The sequence below is a fragment of the Tachypleus tridentatus genome, chromosome 4 (genome assembly GCF_004210375.1).
Source record: "Tachypleus tridentatus isolate NWPU-2018 chromosome 4, ASM421037v1, whole genome shotgun sequence".
NCBI lineage: Eukaryota > Metazoa > Arthropoda > Merostomata > Xiphosura > Limulidae > Tachypleus > Tachypleus tridentatus.
This window is the reverse complement of record NC_134828.1, coordinates 98,573,940-98,586,739: the sequence shown is the minus strand read 5'-3', so window position 1 is coordinate 98,586,739 and position 12,800 is coordinate 98,573,940. Positions and strand designations below refer to the sequence as shown.

The 12,800-nt window shown below is 37.2% G+C and overlaps 1 protein-coding gene across 1 annotated transcript; it reads left to right on the top strand.

Annotated features, from left to right (window-relative positions):
• The first annotated feature begins 2,323 nt into the window (after positions 1–2,323).
• On the top strand, positions 2,324–11,266 carry LOC143248172 (uncharacterized). The gene is made up of 2 exons (XM_076496603.1): positions 2,324–2,650; positions 11,195–11,266. Exons 1-2 carry the CDS (start codon positions 2,324–2,326, stop codon positions 11,264–11,266), a joined length of 399 nt encoding a protein of 132 aa, XP_076352718.1.
• The last annotated feature ends 1,534 nt before the right edge of the window (positions 11,267–12,800 follow it).

Genomic DNA, 12,800 nt, shown 5'->3' with positions numbered 1-12,800 from the left:
AGTGTTTAAGTATACAACGTAAAAAATAATACAAACTAATCAAGTTGTGATGTATATGTGAAAACGTATATATAAATCCTTTAGGAGATTCTATTATATATGTAATCTAAAGCTTGCGTGTTTTCTCACCTTGCCAAATATATGCTTATGCACAAGCCAAAATACCGCTATTTGAAAGTTATTAACTTCTTTATATTTGTTACAGTGACGAAGGTAACAATCTGTGATCTTTCACATAAACAACCTAAAGTGCTTCTGTGTGAATAAGGGTAATGTTACAATAAATCAGACAAGTGAAGCTCATGGAAGCAACAGAAGGATAAAAAACACGGCAACTATCAACACAGGATGCAAGTTATGCAGTACACATCACATTCCTGATGGTTAAACATAAAGCACATTTTCGTAACACTATTATTTGCACTTTGGAAAGCCTCGACTCATTGGTTATGCTGCGAAGTATAAAAGCAGAACGAGTTATCTTGCTTAGAGCAAAAGACTTCCAAGTGCCCATTGCCCAGCTCTATATAAATAGAACTGACGACTGGTTCCACGTGTTAAAAGACAGGTTTGCATATGTCCAAAATATGTTGCAAATGCGTCATACCCTCAACAGTCTAGAGTAAATTACAGTACAGGAAACATAATACCAAAATCGTACTGATCTTGTTATGACAATGTTGGAAAATGAACTGAACCGAGTCGATCTGAGTACCAGGCAAAAATGAAAGATTTTCTCAAAACATATGAAGAGGAGCAAACAACTAAAAGATCCATACAGCGCTTTGTGCATTAACAGAAACTACAAATCCATTTTGTTGGCGAAATCATTATAACTGAGTTGAATGACGAACTTCAGGATTCTGAAAAAAATGACAAAACAATTCTGTATGGCTTTTATTACCAACTAAAAATAGCTGTTTCTTAAACTTAGATGCTCGGTTTAAATGGAAGCGGCTGTAAAGCTAATCAAAACTGATATTAAGGCAGAGGGTGTTTCAAATTATATCTATCAATCTACCACTGGAGTATCTTCTGTTGATCCTGCCATAAAGCTCATTCAACAGTTTCTTCTACCGATATATTTTGTGATTGGTAAAGACACTAGCCTTGTTACTTAAATACGATTGTAAATTATAAGTAGTGATCCCAGCAGAAAGAGTTTCCAGATTATGAGCTCTTAAGCTTACTTAATCTGAGTTATGATAATAACATTTACCTGTCATCAGTTGTCCACTTACGTTCTCATTACTCAAATACTTTAAAAGCAATACGAGATTTGCCGCAGGTGAAGAAAAGCTGTAATTAAAAATAACGCATTTAAAAGTTTGTTTAGATAATTATTATTAAAACTTGCAATTTTCGAAAATTTTACAATTTCTAATAACTTGTTTAAATAAATAACAATAACAATGTATTCACTGAACGCGATGGCTAAATTATCAGTGTAATTTTGTGAAAACTATGGTTAAAAATGTCAATGGTCTCGTATGGCAAGGGCGGTAGAAGGAGTTAAACTTTTGAAAACCTGTAACATTTTGAATAAAAATGACACTATAATGCTCAAAAAATTAAAGGAACAAGTACATATTTCTGTATATTTTGGTCATAACAAAATTTATGTATAAAAAACATATCCGTTCGTCTACAAGTGTATTTTTTAAGCTTGCGAGTGAAGTTTGAAGCAACTCAAACGAAACTCACCTTACTTAACGATAATATAACTCAAGGTATCCTATATAAGGCTCTTACGTGAAACTATGCATTCCTCATTCATTCTTGAAACAAACACCAACATGGATCTTTTGCGGCTCGTTTTGTTAGTGTGTACCTTCATCTTGTGTACCCAAGCAGTCTGGTGCCATCTGACTGAGAACGAAATGGCCAGGGCGGTCCAGATGCTGGAAGATGGCCAGACCCAAAAGAAAATAGCACAGCGCGTCGGTGTGTCACCAAGCGTCATCAATCGACTTTGCCGACGCTACCAGGAGACGAACCCTTATGGCAGCAGACCAGGTTAAGCCATCATCGCTGCACAACGACTAGAGTATACAGCTACATCGTGACTATTGCTTTGAGAGACAGGCTAGCTACACCAGGGTCACTGCGAAATGATTTTCAGCATCCCATGTGTCGATCCAAACAGTTCATAACCGTCTGCACGAAGAACGCCTTAAGGTCAGACAGCCTGCAAGAGGCGTTATTCTGACAGCGCGACACCGTACAGCCAGGTTGGAGTTTGCTCGTCATCACTTGGACTGGGAACTTTGTCAATGGGCCACCGAGCTGTGGACAGACGAGAGCAGGTTCATTGTGTCTCATGATGAGAGTGTGGAGACGTCGAGGAGATCAATTTTCCACCTGTAACATCATTCAAGTTGACGCTAATGGAGAAAGTTCTGTAATGGTCTGGGCAGGCATATGCTTGAATGGCCGCACGGACTTACTCTCACTCGACAGGGGTGCTCTAAACGCACGACGATATAGAGACGAGATTCTGGAGCCAATTGTGAGGCCTTTTGCCAGTGCTGTCAGCGATGGGTTCATCCTCATGCAGATTAACGCGCGAATTCACGTCGCTAGACTGTGTATGGACTTCCTTAATGAGGAAGGAATAGAAACTTTTGATTGGCCTGCCAAATATCCAGATGTAAATCCGATTGAACATTGTTGGGATATGTTGTCGTGTTAGTGAACGCCAGCACCGTCCTCAGAATGTACAGGAACTCCGACAAGTCCTGGTAGACGAGTGGACTGCCGTACCCCAAGATAACATTGATAGACTGATTCGAAGTGTGCCAACTCGGTGTCAGGAGTGTGTCACAACCCGTAGAGGTCACACTAGATATTGAATGTTTCAAACATTTTTTGAATAAACGCATATAAACTGTTTAAAGTATTGCTTCATATGGGATATCAGTTTTAGTGATATTGGTCATTTTTAAAAATTGTATTTCTCTATGTTTTACCGTTCATCACACATTAAAAAATGGATACAGATGTAACTTAAATGAGACAAATTGCCTAGTAAAATACAAACATTATCACATTTGGAACACTATGATAAATCATGTAAGAAAGCGTACTTGTTCCTTTAATTTTTTAGCAGTATATAATAGAGTAAATATTTAATTTCTTTACTACCTGTTAAATCAACACAACATTTGAAAGGCTGCTTCTTTATGGAGCTGTAGCGCTGCTCTCTTTAATTTAGAAGTTAGCAGGTTGGCCGAAGGCAGCAAGTCAACACCACCGAACATCAACTCTTTGACTACTCTTTACGAATGAATATTATTGTTGGCCATGACTTTATAACGCTCTCTGACAAATGGCAAACATGCATGTTGGATTAGAATTTTAATCCTGGACTGGAAATTCGGAAGTTCAGCGTTATAACCACCAGGCTCTGCTGTACTTTCGTTCGGAAGTCTTACATTGTCAGTACTATTAAGTAATTTGTTTCTCAAGTGCTTCACGTTTTGGGTGCATATAACTTTCCGTACTACTTAACCGGGAAGTGGATATGTGTTTCTCCAGATGTAACAATAATACAGTTAGACATACGAATGAAATATCTGAAAGCGTTAAGAATGTTATTTTGAGCTATTAGCAAGCAAATGTGAGAAATAGTTAATATAGATCTCATTAAACCGATTATATTTGTGGTACCATTATCCAAAGTAAAATTCATGTTGTATTTCTCACATGATTCTTCCTTCAACATGATTTAAAGCTCAATCTCATCCTTTCGTGCTTCAACTGTCTCCGTATTTTTAAAATTTACTTTTAAATGTTAGCTTCTAGACTTTTCATGATTGGAATAAGAATTTTATATTATTTGAACTCAAAAATCACATAAATTCTGTAGTTCATTGTAACCGTTGTTTTAATATGTAAAATCGCCAATATACTACTTGTCAGGATAGCTGTCGTTTAATCGACGTGCTTTCCCAACTTCCATCATTTTGATATTCAAACGCAAATTTATTGGATTATCATATGCGACTATGTGACGTTTTTTAATCCAGATGAATTATTTGCCAAACCCTTTATAAAACAGTCACAGAAAAAGACAGATTTTGAATTGATTTATAACACATAAGACACAAATGGTTATCTGAAAACAAAAATAGGTATTGCTATTGCATCTTCGCGATACGTCACAGAGTCACCGCACGGAATGTCTGGTGAATAATTATTAAACAGTGTTATTCGCAGCCTCATCCGCGTTCCGGCATGGCCAAATGGGTTAAGGTGTTCGACACAAAATCTGAGGATCGAGGGTTCGAATCCCCGTCGCACCGAACATGCTCGCCCTTACAACCGTGGGGGCGTTATAATGTGGCAGTCAATTCCACTATTCGTTGGTAAAAGAGTAGCCCAACAGTTGGCGGTGGGTGGTGATGACTAGCTGCCTTCTCTCCAGTCTTACACTTCTAAATTATGGACGGCTAGCGCAGATAGCCTCGAGCAGCTTTGCGCGAAATAACAAAAACAAATCTGGCACAGCGGAATGATTGTGGACTCACATTGCTAAAAATCGGGTTCCAATACCCGTGGTTGGCAGAGCATATATAGCACTTTGTTTAGCTTTATGTTTAATTTCAAACAAACAAACTATTATGCAATCAGAAACTTCTAAATAAACACGTGGCACAATTTTCTTAACCGTGCTTTATCAAATAATCGTGGATAATATTTCCTGTAACACCATTAGCAATCACGACGAATTTTAACAATTCATTTTTTTGAAAACATTATGTTTATGTGCATTTAACTAACATAATTACAAGCTCTATTTTAGTTCCTAAACCCAAAAAATAAATGTGACCTAATTTTCCTCATACATCTACAGTATAATGTTATTAGAATAAAACCTCTTCCCTGAACATTAAATTGTGACAGTTACTTTGCTTCTAAAATTATCTTCATAATAGACAGTTAATCCAAAAATAATGCAATCGAGACATAAAGCTTTCCATTAACGGTAGAAATGTGGTTTGTTTTTTGCGCAAAGCTACGCGAGAGCTATTTGCGCTAGTCGTCTCTAAATTAGCAGTGTAAGACCAGAGGAAAGACAGCTAGTCATCACCACCCATCGCCAACTCTTGGACTACTCTTTTACCAACGAATAGTGGGATTGACCATCACATTATAACGCCCTCACAGCTGAAAGGACGAGCACGTTTGGTGCGACCGGGATTAGAACCCGCGACCCTCGGATTACGAGTCGAACGTCTTAACACACTTGGCCACAGAAATATGGTTGTAAAGCTTATTGCATCCAATAAATAGTGAATTTTACAACAATACTTCAAATTAGGTGTAACACATGAAAAGGTACTGAAAAAGTTTTTCCTCAATCATTAATTTTTGATATGCATATCACCTTACTCCACGTAAAGAGATATAAATATATTTAAAGATTTAAAAGGGTTGATTAACTACATTTTGAAAATCAAAATTTATCATTTATCTGAAGCCTGGTATGTCCAGGTGGCTAAGGCACCAGTCTCTTAATCTGACAGTTGCAGACAGGGGCGTAACTTTTTACACCCGATGGGGGGGATGATTTTTGCAACCACTTATGTGGACTGTTCAATTTGCAAATTGGTAATCTCTGATTACGTGAACTTGAAAGCTGTAAACATGCAGTCTTGTTGCCACGATACTTCAAGGTCTCCATGTAGGTTTGTATAAGTGAGGTGTTGTGAATAGTTTAAAAATGTTAATAGAATAAAGACAAATGTCTCATAAATTAACTGCCACATGAATTTAATTCTGCACACTGCACAGTATAAAATATGGCCGTTATACTTGACAAGGTTACTAATAAATTTCATTGCATGAATTACGTTTTCAAATATTAATAAAATTAGTAATTACTCTTCATAAGTTTATATCTACTGAAAAACTGTTCATGTGTTTGATAAAAATAATTAAAATGTCTTTGCGGACAAACTGCCACATGGTTGAGGCGGCACTGAGACACAATTGACCTTAACCACGTCTTCAACCGTCTTAATGCAGAAAAGCTGCGTTCACATTCGCAGCTGGATACTGGACAAACAAGCAAAATTTTCATGAGAAAAAAACACTTCACTAAACATCTGCTGGCTTGTTTCATGCATTTTACAGTAAGCATTCTTCGCATCTTTCAGAGATACTGCTTTTGTTGTTCCTTTGAACATGGGCAACTGAAACTCGAGCCGTTGTGCAGAGATTTCTGAATTGAAGTTTATAATCAAGCTGTCAACCTTGCCAGATATTGCCTCAAGTCATTGTTGTCTGCATTGAACCTAGTGGTCAGATGTTCTATGACTGTGTCCATAAATTCAAAATATTGGCTTCTGTAGTAATTTCTAGCTGTTGCAGAATGGTATACTGAGCCATTACCTGTGATCTTTCTGGAGGGTCTGCGAATGTGTGGTAGTTCAATAAGCACCAGATCTAGAGAAGTTACCTTTTTCTCAGCTTCATCAAATATCTTGTTGTAATTTTCCTCTGTTCGCAATACCCGCAACTCCTCAACTGTCATTGCAGATGCTTCAATCATGCTGATTTTGCTTGGAATGCACGGTTTAGTTCTTCTAATGCAGCTAATGGATGCTAAGCCATCAAAAATTCTAAAACTGTCTTTCTTTGTCAAATCTGTCTAGTAGACCTCGTGCTTTCACTGCTACATTTGATTGATTTTTCATTTGCTAATTCAGACAAAGAATCAACAATGTCACTGTAGTGATCATTAGCACGTGTAATTGCAGATAGGCGGCACAACCAGCGTGTTGGACACAGTGGGCGGATGTATTTAACTGGACCATTGTGGCTGTGTGACGATACAATATTTTCAAAGATTGTCTTGTATTTGCCTGACATCTGAAGCAAGACACCAAGTTCAAGTACCCACTGGATAGAATCTAAAACACATTCACAAGCTTCAACTGTATGTTGCATTATTAAATTAGCCTTGTGTGCTCCGCAGTGAAAAAACAAAGCTGACGGTTGCTTCTCTTTTTTTTGCCTGGCATCCACTGTACGCACCACTCATGTTAGCGGCTCCATCATAAGTCTGTGCTCTTAATCCTGACAGTGGTAAATTGAGCCTAGTCAGTACATCAAAAATATTCGAGAATATTGTTTCACCAGTTGTATTGGAAACACTGTACAAACCAAGAAATGTCTCATGGACGTCAAGGTTCTCATCTACATATCGTAAACATATTGCTTTCTGTTCGGCACCTGTAACATCTTAAGTCCCATCAACCATTACTGCAAATATTTTACTTTGCCGCACTTCGTGTGCTATGTTCCTCAGAATTTGATGGCTGAACATCTCCATTATTTCATTCTGAGCCTGGGGTGAAATGAATGTGGTTTTCTTTGACAAGTAGGCCGTCAACTCAGGATCTTCCTCTTCCAGGAGCTTCATTAACTGTAGGAAGTTCCCCTCCGTATCAGTAAGTCCACGTAATGCTAAACCTTGACGCAGTAAGAAACGTAAACTTCTGAATATTTTGGCTAGACTTCTTTTGCATTCTTCCTGCTGCTTCTTTTTTCCATCATGTAGCTGGACTGTCACTGGAGTTACATCAAGTAAACCTTCTGGAGATTTAGCGAATCTGTGCTGAGAGGATGATTGGTGTTCGTTGAATTTCTGTTTTGCCTTTTTCCAGTTGCAAAAACCGGTGGATATGAAGGTATACTCCACTGGCCTCTCCAACTTCCCTGTAAAAAGGCCTCTATTTTCCGCCTTGGCACAATGAAAGCATATGCCTTTTTGAGTCTGATTGTCCAAGTGCAGCCATAGGAACTCATCAAACCACTTGCCCTGGAAATTGATATTTTGAGATTTTGCTTTCTGTCGTGGTATTAGTTGTGCGTCTGGATGATATAGCTTTTCACACTGTATCTTTGGAGTGTCAGATTTTTCATTATTGCACAAACTTGTTTCACAACTATCTGGTGGTTCATGATGTGCAATAGTTGCACAAGCATTTTCAGACTCGTCCTCTGATGAACATGGTATTTCCTCTGTATGGCAAGTTTCTATTCCTTTGCTTGAGGTTGTTGGATTATCTGCATCTGCAATGTCACTTGTAGTACTAGTAACTGGCTTGCAGAACTGTCTAATATCGGAAAGTTTCAGACGCTTGCTTGTCATAATTGGAATCTGTTTCCCAGATGACTCAACTGGCTAAAATACAGTCTTTATTGAAAAACTCTAATGTACAACGAACGAAGATAAAACAGAATGGAAGTAGGACTTTACTGTACAATGTCTTTCAGTCGAACGCGAGAACCTCACAGTGACTACCGAGCCGACTGACCGCCTGGACATCGCTGGGACAATAATGTGTGCTAGTTACAACACAAGTAATTGCAAGTTTTTCGAAAAATTCTTAAACAATCACAAATATATTATATTCCTGTTAAAGCTCATCAAAAGGCAAACACGTTGTGATATAATGCCTATAAGCACGTCTATTAAATAAAAACACCTAAACAAAACCTTGCAATACAATTCGAGTAGAGTCTTCAGGCCGTTGAAATCTCTCTTTTTGTATTCTAATTATACAAGAAAATACAATATTTTTACTATCTATGATAAGAGAATATATTGTTCTTTTACCATAAAGCACCATCACTTTATTAGAGGGCGGTGATAATTAGAAATTTCATGGATTAATGTGGGCCACAAAGACAGATCTAATGAGCCCTGTTGTAAAATCGAGGCTCAGACTAAAGGGAACGGAGGGGGGTGATGTTGGGCGCGTCTGGATCCGAGCAGCCCGAACCTGTCGTTAACTGTACACTAAACGTACACTACGGTCAGCGGTTTTGGCAGCTAAGGAGAGTAAGGCATTCGACAATAAAACCGGCTGGACATGCATAAGAACAAATGTCGTAGGAAAACCGCACAATATACACATAATATTGATGCAGCTACAAGCTACAAATGGCCTGCCAGATCGCTTAGATCGAAAAGCTTAGAAGCACGCCTATATTAAAGATGTACATTTCAGCTACTGTCAAAAAGCCTACATCCAGGCCTAATTATGTAATTCGATTGGTAAGAACACGAGAATCACAAGAACAAACACACAATTTGTTGGCCTGTGATGCAATAAAACAATTCAACAGACAAAACTGTAGGGGGAATGATTGTATGCACCATACCCCCCAATCTAAAATGTAGGGGAGATGTATCCCATCCATCCCCTCAGGATCTACGCTCCTGGTTGCAGGCTCGAATCCCTGTCTAAATACACATGCTCGCACTTTCATCCATCTGGGTGTTATAATGTAAATCCCACTATTCATTGGTAAAAAGTAGCCCAAGAATTGACGGTGGGCGGTGTTGACGAGATGCCTTCCTTATAGTCTTACACTGTTAAATTAGGGATGGCGAGAAAAGATAGCCCTCATGTAGATATGCGTGAAATTAAAACAAACGAAAACCATTTATCTGAAGAAAGAAAAATTCACAATGCGTACATTTTTAATACAACCAGTGGTAATTGTGGTATTCGAATATATATTAAATACTATTAGTTAATTTCTGTTCAATTTAAATGCTATAAAAACGTATTTGAAAGTGAATGAGATCAAAAATTTTAGTTATACTGTGTCACTAGAATATATTTTGGTTTTGTTTTGTTTTGAATTTCGCGCAAAGCTACTCGAGGGCTGTATGCGCTAGCCGTTCCTAATTTAGCAGTGTAAGACTAGAGGGAAGGCAGCTAGTCATCACCATCCATGCCAACTCTTAGGCTACTCTTTTACCAACGAATAGTGGGATTGACCGTCACATTATAACGCCCCCATGGCTGAAAGGGCGAGCATGTGTGATGCGACCCTCGGATTACGAGTCGAACGCCTTAACACACTTGGCCATGCCGGGCCTATATACCTTGGTTACCCATTCAGTTAAAGGTTAAACAGTTCAGTCTTTTATATTATAAATATTGTGCTCGAATAACTGAATGTGAGGCTCTCCAAACAGCATTGGCTGACACAACAAACGTAAAATAAGAAACTGTTAGAGGTGAAAAAGCAGTTGTTAACGATCACATGGCACAATAAAATCAAAACGATTAAGGATCCAAACATTGATAACAATACGTCGCGGTAGGCTTATAACTCTAAAAATCGGAATGAATACTTACATTTGGCTTTATGCTTAAAATACCAATAACAAGACGTTATTAAAGTCTGCCGAGGTAAAGTATAATAGGTTGAAATAATACTTAAAAGCAAGAAGACAGTTTTATACCAAAGAAATATTTCAAACAGAAGCTTAAAACGCACATTCTTCTTACTTCCATAACCAAAAGTTAGTTTATTCTACCAGTGATGTACTTGTCAATTTAACATGTTTCAAAAAAACGATTACCAAATGATATCATTTCATGTTACATCCAGAACAGGCAGATTAGTTTGGTAGAAATAAGAAATTATTAACGAAGTTTATATATTTTCGAATTACGACAAAAAGAAGCGGTACGGCTACATAAAATGTAATCTCAAATGCGTTTGTGCTTCACTGGTTACCATACTTACTGCATAAATATGTTGTACACAATTTTTTCGATGGTAGAAATATATCATAAGTGCGGCGGTGGTTATAGTACGAATGGACAATATATGCAATACAAATTAAATCTCAAGTACACTCAAAACAGTAAAAAAACTTTATAAGCACTTTACTGTAGAGCAACACGACACTAAAGCACATGAGAAAGTTAATAAAATACAAATAAAAAATTTCACAAAACAAATTTGTCAATCAGACTGACTGACTGATGTTGTTGGAAAGGCGTAGTTCTCTCTCCTGCCTTCACAATATTCAAATCTAAATGCACATAATTAACTTACACTACTCTGACTATAGGCATTTTTCTTATTTTTACTTTTATCCTTCTTTATAACAAATAATATCAATAACCATTTTGCGACACTTTTAACGAGCTAACAATACAATAATAGCCATATTCTGTGGGTGAGCACGCTCTGTGAGTTGCCAAGTTGCAAACTATTCTTATACCACATGCAGGTGCACTATTGCTTATGCGCATGCACTACGTGATGAACGTGGAGCTGTATCGGCTAGATAAAAATGTGAACTATGTTGATTATTTAGATCCAAGTTTTAATTAAAATTTAATATGATAATTTTGAAAAATCTTTATTGCAGATAAAAGTGGATTACTGCAAGAACAGAGATAATATAGAAGTATTACTCCAGAATAGGCAAAATAAGCCTTAGCCATTTATCCAGCCGAAGCAAGGGCTGCCAGCCCAGGTAGATGGAAGTAAATTTGTAGTAACAATATCAATAAAATCCAAGATGTGTCGAGATATAGGTCTGAGAAAAGTTACGAGAAGGTTAAGCCTAGAGCCTAGTCACTCTCGAGACTTAATACCCCCCCCCCAAAAAAAAAAGCTATGAAATACATGTAAAACATTTTATGTAAAAAATAAGAAAGTAGGAACGTAAGCACCAAAAATGAAAGGAAAAAAGGTTAGATTAATCGGGAAAAACAATACAAGAAATGATTATTTTTGACACATTGCAACAGCAAAGTGGGTGTAACCATCGTTCCACCAATTTCGCCTTTATATTTTACTTTGATTCAATTAAGGCTTGAATTGAGATTTATCAGTAGCAAAAGTCTGCTAAAGACAAAACAAATTTTATAATGTCAAAAATCAGCGATTTTGATACTATTATTTTGACCTACCCCTTAACAGTCAGATAGTTATCATTTCTTTCATAAGCAAAGTATGACTATTGAAGTTTTCTATTTCACTTCCGACATGAACTCCCTCCGTAATGATGTCATGCATTTTATTAGGGACACGTAATTTCATTACACACATGTACCTCTACGTATTTGCCGAAACAAAGTATATCGGCCCTGCATAGCTATGAAATTAGGGCGCTCTACTCTAATCTGAGGGTCTCGAGTTCGAATTCCTGTCGCACCAATCATACTCTCGCCCTTTGAGCCGTGGGCGGTATAATGTGACGGTCAATCCCACTATTCGTTGGTAAAAGAGTAGCACAAGAGTTGGCGGTGGGTGGTGATGACTAGTTGCCTTTCCTCTAGTTTTATACTGCTAAATAAGGGACGGCTAGCGCAGGTGAACATCGTGTAGCTTTGTGCGAAATTCAAAAAACACAAAAGAAACAGCATACATAACCGAGAAATTTGGGTACACAAAACTTTCATTTACTTTATACAACTACCAAGTAACAAAATGCACACGAAGTTGGAATGAGAAAAACAATGCCCACACCTATTTTGAGGCTACACCATGTTAAAAACACCAAATGTTATGATTTTATCCAGCTCAAACCTACCTCAATTAGTTACCTTTAGTGCTCATTCCTGCTTCTTATTTAATTTTTTTCACTTGTAACATTAATATTTGCTTAAACATTAAGCTAACAAGGTGTTCTATCTATTTGCGAATTTCTGACAGAAACGTTAAAAGTTATTTGATCGAAGTAATGAGCTTGCTTTACTTGTTCATATGATAACTTTTAAAAAAGGTTTGAAATATATTTGTTAAATTTTGTATAAATATATAGTTTGCGTATTTTCGTTATTTTTCCTTTTATCTTAACCGCCACCCTTTCAAAATGTTATTTATATTTCTCTTCCAAAAGGTTAAAAATCTGCATTCGATTTAGAGTCCCTATACCCAGTGTATGATTTATATTTTTTTTTAGTTAGTCACAATGGAGAATAGTTTATTTCATAACCTTATTCTTTAACACTCTTTTTTGAAATTAT

Coding starts and splice junctions, on each gene's coding strand:
- LOC143248172 (XM_076496603.1), top strand. CDS start 2,324: ATGAGAGTGTGGAGACGTCGAGGAGATCAATTTTCCACCTGTAACATC. Junction 2,651..11,194: donor GGCCTGCCAAATATCCAGAT/GTAAATCCGATT, acceptor TCTTTATTGCAG/ATAAAAGTGGATTACTGCAA.